This window comes from Sphaerodactylus townsendi, linkage group LG02 (genome assembly GCF_021028975.2).
Source record: "Sphaerodactylus townsendi isolate TG3544 linkage group LG02, MPM_Stown_v2.3, whole genome shotgun sequence".
NCBI lineage: Eukaryota > Metazoa > Chordata > Lepidosauria > Squamata > Sphaerodactylidae > Sphaerodactylus > Sphaerodactylus townsendi.
The window spans coordinates 17,669,606-17,686,453 of record NC_059426.1 but is presented as its reverse complement, the minus strand read 5'-3'; the positions used below and the strand labels follow the sequence as shown (position 1 = coordinate 17,686,453).

General features: G+C 45.2%; 1 protein-coding gene across 2 annotated transcripts in view; it reads left to right on the top strand.

Annotated features, from left to right (window-relative positions):
* The window catches only part of PARD3B (par-3 family cell polarity regulator beta), a 680,328-nt gene that overhangs the window by 399,535 nt on the left and 263,945 nt on the right, over positions 1-16,848 (top strand). For both annotated transcript variants that reach the window (XM_048484334.1, XM_048484335.1), the window contains exon 18: positions 1,490-1,742. In XM_048484334.1, coding sequence (XP_048340291.1) covers positions 1,490-1,742 — 253 coding nt within the window. The remainder of the gene's footprint in view (positions 1-1,489; positions 1,743-16,848) is intronic.

Below are 16,848 nucleotides of genomic sequence, written 5' to 3'. Positions count from 1 at the left end.
CACTCTCGGGAACTGGTGAGAACCTGCTGGATCCCACCTTTGGGTATGTCCTCTAGGATCAAGACATTTTCATTGTTGTCTACTAGAGTAGTGTGTGCTTTTGTTCTAAGGTACTTGCATGTTTAGAGCTGAAGCCTCGATCCAGCGAAGATACTTGTGGGTATTAAGTTTCTTATATGATGACAAAAAAAAGGACCTATACATTGTTGGGAACTTCATTAGGCTCCTGACATTATGGATCATCCTCTTTGGGAACATGACTACAGTGCAGCTGTTCATGATGTTGAAGCCCAAGCTGGTCCATGCTTCAGGTCATGTCTGGTACAAGTTTCACAACTGAGCGTAAAAACAGTAGGAACAGCTTAACCGGGCTATAATCACCAACGACTCTAGAAAAATTTGGGCATCAATGTCTAGAGTCTCTAAGGAAAAAAATTACTATTAATAAGTTTATTCTACCACAGTCTCAGTACGAATATTTTCTGAAAGTTTTTCACAACAGAGTACAAATGCATACCCATAATATGTCTCATGAACCCCGTCATTCCCCACTATAGTCGTTTTAAATTTTTTTGGACTCAAGGCACACTTTTACATTTTATGTAAATATTGAAGTATTTTGTCCTTTTCCTGGTTAAAAACAAAAAGAACACAAGCAGAAGAAAATGATGGTGGTGCCACTGGGTATTATCTGTCATGTTGCAATCTAATTATTGGTCACAATAAACTAACCAAAACAAACAAACAAACAAACAAAAATGTATTGTTGAAGGCGTTCACGGCTGTAATCAACTGGCTGTTGGGGTTTTTCCAAAGTGTCTGGTATTTATTTATTTTTATTTGATTATTTGATTCAATATTGCCCTGCTTAGGGCCACTAACAAACACAATCAAAACAATCACACAATAATACTTTCGGTACTAAAGTAAAATAGGGCACGTCGCAGAAAGATGCCAGCCATAGATGCAAACAAAACGTTCAGAGCAAAATCTACCCGACCGCAGCCACGCAGCCCGGAAAACCCACCTCAGTCAAACAACCAAAAGCTTATAGTTCCCAGTTTGGTGTCACTTAGACATCTCCTTACACTCACAAAACATACACTTGTAAATGTTGGTCCAGTTATGCTCTGTTAATTTTGATAGAAACAGCCTCCAAGTGTAAATAGGCACCAGGAGGCAGTTTGTTTGGAGTTCGTTTTGACAAGCCTGGTCATCGGGAGGATTGTTTCCATATTTAGTTATTAGTTATAATAACCAGAAAACACGAAATTGTAACACGTCTGTTATTAATTTACAGTGGAACCTGGTTGGGAGTACCTTTTAATGATTTTCTCGGTGCCGAAAGCTGAGCGGACGTGCATTCTGTTAGAACAGTTTTATATCTTTCTTTAAATAAATGCCAACTCTGTAATGTCTGTTCTTTATATATTTGTCATAAATGCCATTCCTCAGTTTATACTTATTGATTATGTTTATCCCGTTGCAGATGGTCTTTCTGATAAGAGCTCCCTGTCTGGTCAGGAAGCTCAGAACTATGAATCGATCCTTCAGATGAACTCTGAATTAGAAAATATGGAAGGCAAGGCAAAGAAACACAAAAAAACCAAAGAGAAAGTGAAGATAAAAGAAAAGAACAAAAAAGTGACTCCCAAGAGCAAGCCTTATGAAAAGGACAAGAAGGAAGAGACTGAAGATCCAGAAAGGAAAACAAAGAAGAAAGGTTTTGGTGCCATGTTGAGGTATGTTATTTCCTTTTTTAAAAAAATACTTCACCTAGTTTAATATTAGCACTACATTACATCACGATACTCTTTTGAAATAGAATTCACTCAATGCAGTTTTTTTACAGATTCATGTTCTCGCCTTCCAATGAGTTGGCAACTAGTGGCCTTCTGCAAACCCAGCTTCTGTGCCCTGAACCTCACTTTGCTATGAACTTAAGACCTGATTTATATGTTATTTATGATGCTGAAACGACTGTGGCATTGCATTTTTAGCAATTATTTTATTAAAACTTGTATTCTGCCTTTCTGTAAGGAAGCGCTTGATAGGCCTTAACAAATAAAAACTGTTAACTTTAAATCAATTCCACAAAGTCCATTAAGAGTACGATCCAAAGAGTGTATATGGGGGGCGGATTTGCTCCAGACCAGTTGCCTACTCTGTTGGTATAAGGGGGAAAGATGCTGGCAGAGGAGCTATTATGCTGGCGGCTGGGCACTGTGCAGCTGAGAGAGCCCGAACCTGAAAGCTGCTACACATGCTGGGACCCCTCTGCTAACATTCGTTGGCTTCTGGGGGAATTTTGGCCTGGGAATGCCCCCTTTTTGTGAATGCCCTAAAAAGGGTGGCATAAGTAATTTCTGGCGGTGGGCTTTCCTGGAAGAGAAGAGATTCTTCTCCTTCTCCTCTGGCACCTGCACTTCCGATGGCCTCTTTGGAGGCAGTGCTGCCCCGGCCACTGATCTACTCCCCCCCCCCCATCTTTGGGTTGGTCTGTAAGTTGAATAAGCAACTCAGAATCGACCAGTGGAGTCAGTCATGTTGGAACAAAAAAAACTCGCCATTTTTGTAAAAGTTTTCAAAGTTGAGAAGTCAGCTTGATAATCTTCTCTTGAGTTGGTGCCGTCATGAAAAGAAAAGACCTACACATTATCACCGTTAGTAGTTGGAAGGATGGGATGACATCAGAGTGCTTCCAGATTCTATTAAGGGCACTGGCAACTATAGACAGGAATGCAAATTTTATAGTGTGGCATGAATATATTTTCTGCAGATTGATGTTTTTCTATGTAGCACAAGGTAGTGTAGGGAGGGTTTTAGACATGTGTCGCAAACTACAGATTATTCACTGTATGTACGTTTGTGACAATCATGCCTGCACTGGATTGTTAGGTTGAGTTTTACAGTTTCTTCCTCGGGTGACTGTGTTGTGTACATTGGGTCTGAGATCCAGAGTGCCAGGTGCAACGTTCAGTCCACACACAGGGGCTTCTGCTAATTCTGCTATCTTGATCGATGGCATAATTCTCCTTTAATAAACCTCATTTCTGATTTTGGGTTCACTCAATATTCTGTCAGCCAACCTGGTGATAATGTTTCATCACTTGGTTCGGGATCATTATTGGTGGCAGGAGGATTATTGTTTGAGTTGATGCTTTTATGTGAACCAGCAGCTCCGCCATCAAGAGAAGAAGAGGTAATTTCTTAGCATTTGGTTCCTACTACCAGTTTTGACAATACGTGCTTTGTTCAAGGAATAGGACCACATGTGGACACATGTCTAGGGACACACATTCTGACTTTTATGCAGTGGTTCCCAAAGTGGGTGGTATTGTCCATGGGGGGGTAGGATTACCTAGGGGGGCATTAAGAAGCCAGAGGGGCAGCAGGGGGTGCTGAATGGCGGCCCCTTCAATTGTATTGCTGACCTATTTAGAAGAGATCAAGTTATGGAACCATGCTGGCAAATCTGGTGGAGACTATCAGAATTTTGTCTGACTTTGAAAAGCTGGTATCACTGGGTCAAGTTCATCAATTTTGTTGAATAAATTAAAACTTTGTAATTGAATTCGAATAGATGTGCAATTAATTGCTACTGTTTTTCATGCAATTGTTATTATCTTCCTTAGTCACGCAAACCACTATTTTGAATAATGCTTTTTGTGGGGTTGGGTGGGTGGCACTGGGGATGAGCGTATGGAACCAAGAGGGCAGCAATCCCAAAAAGTTTGGGAACTGCTGCTTTAATGTGATAAAACTAGCAGTGAGTCAGTAATGTTGGCAAGGTTCAGATTAGAATTATTGTTATTATGAATATAATAGAGCTGCCTCTCTATCTAGAGTTTCCGTTACAGCCACCTAGGCCAAGGGCAAGGGAACTCTTCTCCCCTCAAGCCAGAGGGAAGAAAGAGAGGCAAAGGTTCCCAATCACAGACAAATAGTCTTACTCAGAATAAAAGCAGAGTTTATTTCTAAGCCAGCACAGATCCCACCTAAAATGAGAGCTGCCCCGAACTGGTGGAAGGTCCAGGGTTTTTAAAGGGTCTCTTTAGGGTACATCAAAGCAGAGTCACATACATTGCAAAAGATTTAGGGTTGCAACAAATTATCCCACGTCAAACATTTGGTGCAAGTTCCCAAGCAGCGCATTTCTAACCCAAGTGAATGTGAGAACAGTTATCTATTGCATCCTGGCTTCTCCAGCTATCACCGTGTTTATGGTACTTCTTGTAACAACAGTAAGGTCATCAAGTTCCTGAGAGGCCAGGAAGGCAAGGACGGGGTGTTTAGACATTCAGGTTGTTTATGGCTATCTCTGCATAGCGGAAAGGGTTATCTTCCAATATCTAACAGTAAATTAGCCCTATGGGCTGAGGGGCTCCCTGTCTGGGTAATTTGCTAAGGAATGCAATTAGCCTAACCTAAGAGCAGTGGGAGAGATCTATCTAAGCCATACTACCATATTGATATCTTTATATTGTATTTCTTTAAAGCATAATTTCTAGTTCTTCAGCGTTGCTCACAAAATCCCCCCTTTTTAATTGTGCGCCTGAAGGAACCTGAGGGGGCACACTAGCTGAACCAGGTTCAGGGTTGCAGCGCTGACGAGGGTAGGGGTAAAAGGGTGCACGACCAGGAGTACATGGAGGTGGAGGAGCGATTGGTATAGGAGTCGAGGCTGGAGGCCTGGTGGCTATTACTGCAATCAGGGGACGACCATTTGGGCCAGGTGGAGCTGGCCTTAATGCAGTTTGTACGGACGTACAGCAAGAGGCAGCAAGGGGAGCACATTGGATGCAACAACAAACAAACAACCCCAATACAATTATGAGTATGATTGATACAAACAGTCCCCTTAGCCAGGCGAAGTTTGGCAGCCAATCCAGGGCATGATTCCAGAGGTCTGTCTGGGCCACCTCGCTCAAGGGATGCACAATATCCTGTAAATCATTAATATTAGTAGTAACATTCCCCTCCATATTTATGTACAGGCAACATTGTTCCCCCAACAGTGCGCATGTTCCTCCTTGTTGCGCACTCAGGACATCTAAAGCACGGCGATTTTGTAAAACCATATCAGCGATAGAATGCAGTTCAGTTTGGAGCCCGGAAAGGGCCTGGGCTGTGGCCTGGAATCCTGTATCAATGATGGCAGACATATTCCTCACTGCCATTTCCAATTCTATTACCCCAAATCGTGGAAACAAAGTACGGAAAAAGGTGCCCCACCAAGGATGGGTTTCGCCTACCAGTGGGTTGTATACTACTTCTCTGGGGTATCGTCCACCTAGGTTCAACACCCTCCTAGGTGAGATAGTCTCCCTTTTTTCTAAGTCTAAGACAGCGGTGCCAAAAGAACAGAGACCAGACCAATCATGGTGTATTACCTTTCGTCCCACAGTACCACAGATAAAGAACAAACCTTTCTCGCTTAGCAATAAGGCTCTCCTTTCTCTAGGAAACTTTGAAACTAGCTGCTGGCAAGTTGATCTATCTTGCTTGTTGGCAGTGGGGGCTACACATGTCTGAAGGACAGCCATCCAGGGTAGGATGGAGGTGGCTGTACCTTCCCAGACAGTAACATTATCTTTCTGATAAGTACGATATACTTGGCCGTAGGCCTCAGGGGAATTTACAGAAATGTGGATCGTATAGTGAGGGTCTGAGACTGTGAGATACCCTGTTTGTGGTTTCCCTGGGGGAGCTATGACAGAGATTTCCCCTTTTTCTGGGATCCACTCGAAGTTAGTAAATGTAAGAATGGTATCACATAGGTGATGTGACAGAGAGCCATAGTCAAATCTTCCTCCCTGTCTCTGCAAACAGATAGGGAAACGACGGACCTTGTCAGTCCGGATGGAGGTGGTATAGATCTCTCTGCCATCAGACCCCAGGCGGGTAACAGTAACTTCTGGCGGCTTCCAGAATACGGATTTGTTGACATCACTTCTCTTTTAGTTCTTTTGGCAAAATGACTTTTTCAAGAGAGTTCTCAGGTCTTTCAAGGGTGCTTTCCCGTTAACTGTGTGACTTCATGTCTGGAAAAAGAAATCTGAGCATTGGGATAAACCAAGATAAACCAAGAAGCAAAGGTGTTATTGATAAATTATGAATTAATTTGCTAGGTTGAAAATATAAGTTTAGGTTCTTGGCATCAGGCATGCAGGACTGAAAAACTGCAGGTAAATATTGCCAAAGTAAAAGACACTCATGTGCTTGGTAAAACTTAGGCTATTTTTACATTTCACAGTTGAGTTTTATGTGAGGATGTCCAGCCTATCTCTTAAGATACAGCGATGAAAATGTTGGTCTTCCAGATGGGTGGAAGAAAAAAAATGTGTTTTTGGAATAAAACATCTCAAAATAAGGCTAGAGTTTTTGATGGTTAGAAATTCCAGGAATATGGTCACCAGAGGTGTCTTTAAATTTAATCCTGATGGTCACGAAGGAAGGCCGTTAGTACACCATATTATAGGAATAGTAAGTTCTTTAAAAGTTATAGTTGGCATAATCAAGGTGTGGCACAGAGCAGTAAACTGCAGTCCTGCAGTCAAAACTGTGCTCACAGCCTGAGTTCGATCCTGACGAAAGTCAATTCGAGGTGGCCGACTCAAGGTTGACAGCCTTCCATCCTTCCGAGGTTGGTAAAATGAGTAACCAGCTTGCCAGGGGTAAAGTGACCCAGGAAGGCAATGGCAAACCATCCCGTAAACAAAGTCTGCCTAGTAAAAATTGTGATGTGATGTCACCCCAAAGGTGGGAATGACCCTGTACTTTCAGAAGGGAGTGCCTTTACCTCAACAACATACTCAACAGTGAAAATGGTTTTAGGATATGTCCTGCCACATAGTTAGTTGATCAGTTCACGCGCGTGCACGCATACACACACGCGCGCGCACACATGTTGACCATCACAGGAAACAGGAAAATTGATCCTCCATGACTGTTAGAAGAAATTCTGACTTTCAAACCAAAGTATATGGATCCCTGTGGAATGGTAATTTTGTATCAGCATAGGGGAATATAAATTTCTGCACGCAGACATATTCTTACTTTTCAAGATTGCCAAGAACCACTGTGCCCTCATTACGCATTACCACAGAGTAACAGAAGCAGAAATAATCCTAGGCCCTTCCTCCAAAGTGTGTACATTTGAATTTTGGTGGTGTTGGAGGGGAGAGCTAAGGAAAAACACAAACCCACACAATGACTCAAAGCAAATACCGTGATGTGTATTGAGAGTGAGGGTGAGGTATCTGATCATTGTGAAGTGGTCAGTCTAGTTAATAAGAAACACAGAATTTATTGTCGAAGGCTTTCACGACCGGAATCACTGGGGTGCTGTGTGGTTTCCGGGCTGTATGGCCGTGTTCTAGCAGCATTCTCTCCTGACGTTTTGCCTGCATCTGTGGCTGGCATCTTCAGAGGATCTGATAGTAGGAAAGGAAAGCAAGTGGAGTATATATACCTATGAGTAAAGGTCAGTGAGGGTATCTGAATAGGAGTGTCAAGACAGAGTCAAGACAGTGACTAATCAGCTCCACACAAACACAGGATGACTATAGACAATCAAAGGGAACAAAGGCCAGACTACTTCTATTCAGATGCCTCACCTATTGACCTTGCTATCTCCATTGTTACTCACATGCTACACTTCATTGTTACTCACTTGCCAAGCCACTCCTATTCAGATGCCCTCACTTATTGACCTTTACTCATAGGTATATATACTCCATTTGCTTTGCTTTCCTACTATCAGGTCCTCTGAAGATGCCAGCCGCAGATGCAGGCGAAACATCAGGAGAGAATGCTGCTAGAAGATGGCCATACAGCCCGGAAACCACACAGCATCCCAAACACAGAATTGCATCATTTTAAATTGTAGCTGATAGGAGTACAACTACATGTCCAAAGACAAAATGGCAATCCCATAATACAAAGAAGAATCTCTACCAGAAATAGAAAAATAAGCCAGGAAAGTTCTCTCAGGGCTCTTGGGGAAGCCATACATTGTTAAGTAGTACATGTGCTGCCTTGGAGATTGTGTTGATCTCAGAAAAACCAGTGAATGTTCTGAGGACATAACATGAAATCTGTATCTTTATTGTTTCCGATTTTGTCTATGCTGGCTTGTGATGCTTCATATTTTGTTAAGACAATGTTTGCAGCCATACGCTTAAAGGAAACTTTGTATCGTGTCCTGCGTTTCTCTCTTAAACACCTACCTTCAACTTGCTACATGTTCAACCCCGTCCAAGCGGCAGGGCGGATGGCCACGGTGCTGCTCCACCCTGCCGCTCCCAGAGAGACTTTCTGGCAGTGTGGGGAGGCTTGGGAAAAGAAGAGCTTCCCCGTCACCAAGAAGCCTTTACGAGGCTCTATAGATTTATGCGGCCTAACTTGGGCTCTTCCCTCAGCCATGCCCCTGGATCGCCCCGGCTGTGCTAGTAGCAGAGATGCGGGGATGCCCTCATTGTCTTACGCCACATCTCACTGCCAGGGAGGGTGGTGGCAGCCGCACACCGGCAGTTTTGCCCCTCTACTGGGGTAAGTGCCCTGGGGAGGCCAAATCTACTGGAGCAGCCACATTCTGCTCCCTCGGATGGATTTGCCCCCTCCCCTTTGGATGGGGCCATTAGTTTCTTGGTGACCTGCTGCCAAAGGCTTCTGTTCAGTTAGTCTTGCAAGCAATGGCTTAACTTGAAGAAGAAGAAGAAGAAGAGGAAGAAGAGGAAGAAGAAGAAGAAGAAGAGGAGTAGGAGTAGGAGGAGGAGGAGGAGGAGTTTGGATTTAAACCCCCCCTTTCTCTCTGTAGGAGACTCAAAGGGGCTTACAATCTCCTTGCCCTTCCCCCCTCACAACAAACACCCTGTGAGGTGGGTGGGGCTGAGAGAGCTCCATAGAGCTGTGACTAGCCCAAGGTCACCCAGCTGGCATGTGTGGGAGTGCACAGGCTAATCTGAATTCCCCAGATAAACCTCCACAGCTCAGGCAGCAGAGCAGGGAATCAAACCCGTTTCCTCCAGATTAGAATGCACCTGCTCTTAACCACTACGCCACTGTCTTACTCCAGTCATAGAGAAAGTGTCTTTGTTACAAAATGTAGTCAGAATTAAAGGAAGAGAATGCTTGACTGGAATGGTAGCCAAGAACTGTAGAATCGTATAGCTGTGAAAAGCTGCTATTTACTTGTAGGCTCTGGATATTACTTCAGAGAATGTTTACTTTCTTGCTAAAGGTTACCACAGCCTTAAATTTTGTCTAGGTGAACGTGGCTCAGGGAAAAAAAATATTATACAAATCACGCTGGCACAACTGTGTCAAGTGTTTTGTTGTGTTTTGACACCGAAGAGCAGGAACTTTAAGCTTCCACATCCTTACGACTTCCCCAGCCAACACAATTTGGGTCAGCGTGAAGACGGTAATCCTCATGCCATTTTTTGAGTGATTATTAGCTGCGCTTAATGCCGGGCTTGATCCATTTGAAAGGATGTTGCCGAAAAAGCATATTCTTGAGTTGGATAGATGATGGGTATTAAGTTCTTAATTTGTAGCCCAGCTAGTTTACTTATCTGACCCGAAACCATCTCGAATGTATTTTGCTGCTTCAAAGCTTGAAGCTTTGACTTTGTTTCTAAATTAAGTTAAATAAAAACCCGAACCTTTTAAATCACCCGCAAAACGTGACATCTGTCTCGCTGCGCTGCTGCTCCGTGGTCTGATCCCAGAGCAGTTGTTAGAGGCATGGTGTATAATAAATGTAATGTGACTGTGGCCCTGTTATTACCTTTTTTTTTTCCCAGATAGCGGTTGTAAAATTCCTGGGTTTTACCCTTCACTTTTTATGGGCACGAAGGTAAGTTAGCTAATGGACTGCAGCCATACCAATGAAATTTTAATAGCTAGCTCCCTATAGGCAGCAGCCAATAGCTTGTTTTGCTTTATAAAGTATAGACCAATTGTGCATCTGGCATTTCCCAAAGAAAGAAGGGGAAAGGAGAAAGTGCAGAGCACCCTTCCAGTATTTTCAGTCTGCTCGTAGACATTAAAAGAACACGGTTGATGTTGGCACAGACCCATTCCTCCCTCCTGTCTGTCTGTCTCCTGAACTGAAGCAACTTCATTATGCTTATAGAATTAAAAGTGGAACAGCAGGATATTAGTAGACGGTCTTTGACAGGGCCTGAAATTCTGTTTCAGTGGGAAATATGTTCCCCGTATCGGGTACAGCAACACGTTAATGATGTACATAACAATAATTGTCTCTATACTTTTTCTTTTTGGGGGACAATATTCGTTTTCCTTGTAATAATTAACTTTGGAGCATTTTTCTTCCTCTCACAGCGTGAGGCTTTTTTGCCTTCTTAATTTGCCAATTTTGCTCAGAGCTGAGCACCTGAGCGATTTTAATGTTTCATTTTTAGCTGGGAGGGAAGGCAATTTCGGTGGTGCCAAAGATGTATTTTGTGCTCCCCCGACGGCCGGCAGTGTTGACTCTGCAATATGCTCCTGTATGAGGAGCACAGTGACTTATAAGAACATAAGAACAAGCCAGCTGGATCAGACCAGAGTCCATCTAGTCCCGCTCTCCGCTACCCGCAGTGGCCCACCAGGTGCCTTTGGGAGCTCACATGCAGGAGGTGAAAGCAATGGCCTTCAGAACATAAGAAAGAGCCTGCTGGGTCAGACCAGAGTCCATCTAGTCCAGCTCTCTGCTACTCGCAGTGGCCCACCAGGTGCCTTTGGGAGCTCATGTGCAGGAGGTGTGAAAGCAATGGCCTTCTAGAACATAAGAAAGAGCCCGCCGGGTCAGCCCAGAGTCCATCTTAGTCCAGCTCTCCTCTACATCTGTGAGTGGCCCACCAGGTGCCTTTGGGAGCTCATGTGCAGGAGGTGAAAGCAATGGCCTTCAGAACATAAGAAAGAGCCTGCTGGGTCAGACCAGAGTCCATCTAGTCCCGCTCTCCGCTACCCGCAGTGGCCCACCAGGTGCCTTTGGGAGCTCACGTGCAGGAGGTGAAAGCAATGGCCTTCAGAACATAAGAAAGAGCCTGCTGGGTCAGACCAGAGTCCATCTAGTCCAGCTCTCTGCTACTCGCAGTGGCCCACCAGGTGCCTTTGGGAGCTCATGTGCAGGAGGTGAAAGCAATGGCCTTCAGAACATAAGAAAGAGCCTGCTGGGTCAGACCAGAGTCCATCTAGTCCAGCTCTCCGCTACCCGCAGTGGCCCACCAGGTGCCTTTGGGAGCTCACGTGCAGGAGGTGAAAGCAATGGCCTTCAGAACATAAGAAAGAGCCTGCTGGGTCAGACCAGAGCCCATCTAGTCCAGCTCTCTGCTACTCGCAGTGGCCCACCAGGTGCCTTTGGGAGCTCATGTGCAGGAGGTGAAAGCAATGGCCTCTAGGAACATAAGAAAGAGCCTGTTGGGTCAGACCAGAGTCCATCTAGTCCAGTTCTCTTGCTACCTCAAGCAGTGGCCCACCAGGTGCCTTTGGGAGCTCACGCAGCAGGAGGTGTAAAAGCAATGGCCTTCAGAACATAAGAAAGAGCCTGCTGGGTCAGACCAGAGTCCATCTAGTCCAGCTCTCTGCTACTCGCAGTGGCCCACCAGGTGCCTTTGGGAGCTCACGTGCAGGAGGTGAAAGCAATGGCCTTCAGAACATAAGAAAGAGCCTGCTGGGTCAGACCAGAGTCCATCTAGTCCAGCTTCCTCGTTGGCCCTCAAGAGTGGCCCACCAGGTGCCTTTGGGAGCTCACGTGCAGGAGGCGGGGTAGAAAACAATGGCCTTCAGAACATAAGAAAGAGCCTGCTGGGTCAGGACCAGAGTCCATCTAGTCCAGCTCTCTGCTACCCTGCAGTGGCCCACCAGGTGCCTTTGGGAGCTCAAGTGCAGGAGGTGAAAGCAACACTTCAGAACATAAGAAAGAGCCTGCTGGTGTCAGACCAGAGTCCATCTAGTCCAGCTCTCTGCTACTCGCAGTGGCCCACCAGGTGCCTTTGGGAGCTCACATGCAGGAGGTGAAAGCAAGGGCCTTCAGAACATAAGAAAGAGCCTGCTGGGTCAGACCAGAGGCCATCTATAGTCCACAGCTTCCTTCTGCTAAATCCGCAGTGGCCCACCAGGGTGCCTTTGGGAGCTCACGCGGCAGGATGTGGAAAGCAATGGCCTAGCCTCAGAACATAAGAAAGAGCTCTGCTGGGCTCAGACCAGAGTCCATCTAGTCCAGCTCTCTGCTACTGCAGTGGCTCCACCAGGTGCCTTTGGGAGCTCATGTGCAGGGAGGTGAAAGCAAATGGCTCTTCTTGTGAACATAAGGCAAGAAAGAGCTCTGCTGGGCTCAGACTCAGAGTCCATCTAGTCCAGCTCTCTGCTACTCGCAGTGGCCCACCAGGTGCCTTTTGGGAGCCTCATGCAGGGAGGTGAAAGCAATGGCCTTCAGGAACATAAGAAAGAGCTCTGCTGGGTCAGACCAGAGTCCATCTAGAAGTCCAGCTCTCTGCTACTCGTGAGTGGGCCACCAGGTGCCTTTGGGAGCCTTCACATGCAGGGAGGTGAAAGCACAGGGCTCTTCAGAACATAAGAAAGAGCTCTGCTGGGCTTTCAGACCTAGGAGTCCATCTAGTCCAGCTCCTTCTGGTTACTCGCAAGTGGGCCCTACCTCAGGTGCCCCTTTTTTTTGGGAGCTCTCACATGCAGGGAGGTGTGAAAGCAAGGCGGGCCTCTCTCTGGTGAACATGCTAGAAAAGAGCCTCGCTTGGCTCAGTGACCCCAGAGTCCATCTAGTCTCAGCCTCCCTTCTGCTACTCGCAGTGGCCCACCAGGTGCCTTTGGGAGCTCATGTGCAGGAGGTGAAAGCAATGGCCTTCAGAACATAAGAAAGAGCCTGCTGGGTCAGACCAGAGTCCATCTAGTCCAGCTCTCCGCTACCCGCAGTGGCCCACCAGGTGCCTTTGGGAGCTCACGTGCAGGATGTGAAAGCAATGGCCTTCTGCGGCTTATTTTCACACCGAGTGCCGATGAGCACCACCCAAGGGAGTCAAAGGAACAGCATTGGGCTTTCTCTGCACACCTGTAGTTACCTGGGCGCCTAGTCAGTTCATTGGCACTTTGAAGGCTGGCGATGCTAGTGATGGGCAATCTCTTTTTCAAAGAATTGGATTTGGTTCCCTGGCGGCTCGGACGAGCAACACTCACACAATTCTGATTTGCCACTGAGCGCCGTCCGCATTGTCCGTAGCCAGGTTTACCAACTCCAAGTTGGGAAATTCTTGGAGATTTGGGGAGCTGAATCTGGGGAGGGGTTTGGGAGACTCAAAAGAACAGCAACAAAAAAAACATAACCTTTTAATAGAAATGACTAAAAGCACTGTCTCGAACAGCCCAAATATTCAACAATGGAAAATAATGCAGTACGTGGACAACATTCACCGTCAGAAAAGGGATCCCAAAATATACACAAAAGATAATAAGTCTTTGTATAAATAATATCCCTTCAATGAAATCCTTGCAATTCAGTTGTAAGCATCAAGCACACTTCCAGTGATTAATGTGAATGTTGTCCATGTATTGCGTTATTTCCCATTGTTGATGTTCGGGCTATTGGAGGTAATGCTTTTAATCATTTCTGTTAAAGGTTATGGTTTTATTGCTGTTCTTTTGAATAGAATAGAATAGAATAGAATCTTTATTGGCCAAGTGTGATTGGACACACAAGGAATTTGTCTCCGGTGCATATGCTCTCAGTGTACATAAAAGAAAATACATTTGTCAAGAATCATAAGGTACAGCACTTAATGATTGTCATATAGGTCTAGTAAGCAATCAGGAAACAATCAATAGTAATAAAAACATAAAATGTAAAATCATAAAATAAAATGAAATGTCAGCACAGGCTATAGTCATACAGTCATAATTGGGAGGAGATGGGTAATAGGAATGATGAAAAAAGTAGTGCAGTAATTATATAATAAATATATAATAAATAGATTATAATAAATAGATTATCTGAGCCAGGCAGAGTAATTTTTTTCCTTCTAATACCCCATACTGTCTCTGGATCATTCTTTATATTGAGAGGTTTGGGAGACCTCAGTGGGGTGTAATCAGTGGTGGGATCCAAAAATTTTAGTAACAGGTTCCCATGGTGGTGGGATTCAAACTGTGGCGTAGCGCCAATGGGGCTGGGCGGGGCATGACGGGGGCGTGGCCGGGCATTCCAGGGGTGGGGCTGTGGCAAGGACGCAGCTGCTGCGCTGGTCCTTGGGCGGGAAACGAATGCACGCAGGCGCAGGCTGCCACACACGCCGGTGCACCTCTTGCTAGACTGCTTCAAGTTCTGTGCACTCCTGCTGAGAGGAGGGGCGGAACTAAGGCAAAAATCACGTGGCAAAATCACCAATTAGTAACCCCCTCTCGACACACACAAATAATTAGTAACCTACTCTCGGGAACCTGTGAGAACCTACTGAATCCCACCTCTGGGTGTAATGCCATAGAACCCACCCTCCAAAGCAGCCATTTACTCTAGAGGATCTGATCTCTGTAATTGTTATAATTCAAGGAGATCTCCCAGTCCCATCGGAAGGTCTGCCACCTCGCCCAGAGCACTGGACACGCCCATCTGGCAACGGGATCCATGCGCACTTGCAGACTTTATTTGGATCTTGCATAAGCCAGAGCTGCATACTCATTTACTTTGGTAACATTTAATGAGGAAGAAAGTCCAAACATCACCCTGCAAAGGGAGAACTAAATCATAATCCGAAGATATTTACAAGGCTTTGCGGGGCCTCCAGTTCTTGCTTTCCTCCCCTGATTTAGACCCACTGTATAAAACTGTCAGTTGTTAAATAACACGGCTATATTTTAGGGGTTGCAGGCAAAGGGTGTGGGCGCAATAACTAATCCGAGAAGATATGCTTAGTCTTTTTGTCACGTTCGTTTAACGTTAAATACGTTACGGCGCCCTTCTCTTCTTCCCCCCCACAGCCTTGCTTACTCCTTAGTTGAAGTTAGCTTTGTCAAAAGCAGAAAAGTGAGGAATAGTCTCATAGTTTAGAAAAATTTCACGCATCCAAGCTGCTAAAGGTTTATTTGTTTAATTAGGGTTCTATTCTTCTCTTAGCAGGCAGGCATAAAATCTCATTAATGTTAACAAGTTAAGCCAGCGCACCATAGAAGGCAATACTCCCCTAACTCATTAATGTACTTTGATAAAGAGATGACCTATATTTGCTAAGCAGATCACAGCCAAGCTTCCAGCCCGTTTTGCATTGAAGAAGTGGGACTAGAAGAATCAGAGATATTAACTTTTACAAGAGATGCTTATGCTCTTTGTCCTAAAATTCACTGTTGACAACTTGCTCCTAAGAATATACCTTGAAGACAAAGGATCCACACCTATACACTTGAATGCTTGTATGCTTGAATGTGTGCTGTTATAGGAAGTGCCGCTGCCTTCCTGTAATAAATATGGAGGAGAAGTCGATCTATGGCTGCCAATCTTGATCCTACTTGATCTCAGATTGCAAATGCCTTAGCAGACCATGTGCTCAGGAGCAGCAGCAGCAGCAGAAGGCCATTGCTTTCATATCCTGCATGTGAGCTCCCAAAGGCACCTGGTGGGCCACTGCGAGTAGCAGAATGCTGGACTAGATGGACTCTGGTCTGATCCAGCAGGCTAGTTCTTATGTTCTTATGTTCTTAAATACAGTATTTTCATCTTCTGCTATTTTTAAATTGAGGAATCGAGGGGATTTCTTTGATGGACATTTTAAATAAACTCAACTTCTAAGGGGGCAGATCCTCAGTTTTCAAACTTTAACACATCCCTTCTTTCTCAAACTACTCCACAAGGGGGGATGTGCTAAGTCTGCCGTTCTCCCCTCATGCAAGTTAAGTTTTCATTCTTTTCAATGTTATTATATTCGATAGTTACGTTAGAGGTATGTTTAGAATGGGGAAAGCTTCAGAAAGTCACAATATTGGTAGCTGAATGACCACCTCCTCCAATACTGCCTAGCTCTCCAGCGGATTCCGCATGGGCCAAAAACAGTGGTGTGAAAACAGTGTAAAAGGGTGTAAAAGGGTTTACACCGTTTTCACACTGTTTTCACACCGCCATTTTTGGCCCATGCAGAATCTGCCTCCTATTAAGGTCTTCCTCCCAAGCCCTGGTAGCTCTGCCCCCAAACTGCCAAGGTGGCCAGAAATGGCTTTTTCTGGTAATGGCACCTCACCTGTGAACTGAAACCTTTGATGGCATTCAGATAACGATAATAATACATTTTTAAAAAATACAAATATATAAAAGAGCGTATAACAAAATAGGGATCTATATTTTAAAAAAACCCTCTAAAATTATAAATTTAAAACTAAATAAAATGTTTCAAAGGTTACATTAAGAACGCCTTGAAATTACAAAACAGAGGAACTTGGTGGTCAGCTCTAAGACTTCTCTTGAGCCATTGTCTAGAACAGTGATTCCCAACCAGGGTTCCGTGTTACCCTGGGGTGCCGTGAGCATGTCCCAGGGGTACCGCCCCCCCTCACTTTTGCGGTGTCTCCTGCCGGCACCAGCAAGGATATGGAGCTGGCCCAGAGGGCAGGGCCTGCCGCAAGGCCAGCAGCCACTTCTCGCCCCCCCCCCGTGCTTCCTGGGAGGGGAAGGTGTGGGGTGACAAGCAGGGGAACTGGGAGGGGAAGGTGGGGGGAGGATGGCAGGGGTACCGTGAGATAGGAAGAGTGAGGTCAAGGGTACCGTGACGTCAAAAAGGTTGGAAAACACTGGTCTAGAAGGAAGAGAGTTTTCTGTTGATCAGTGGGAATGCTGTTGTCCAT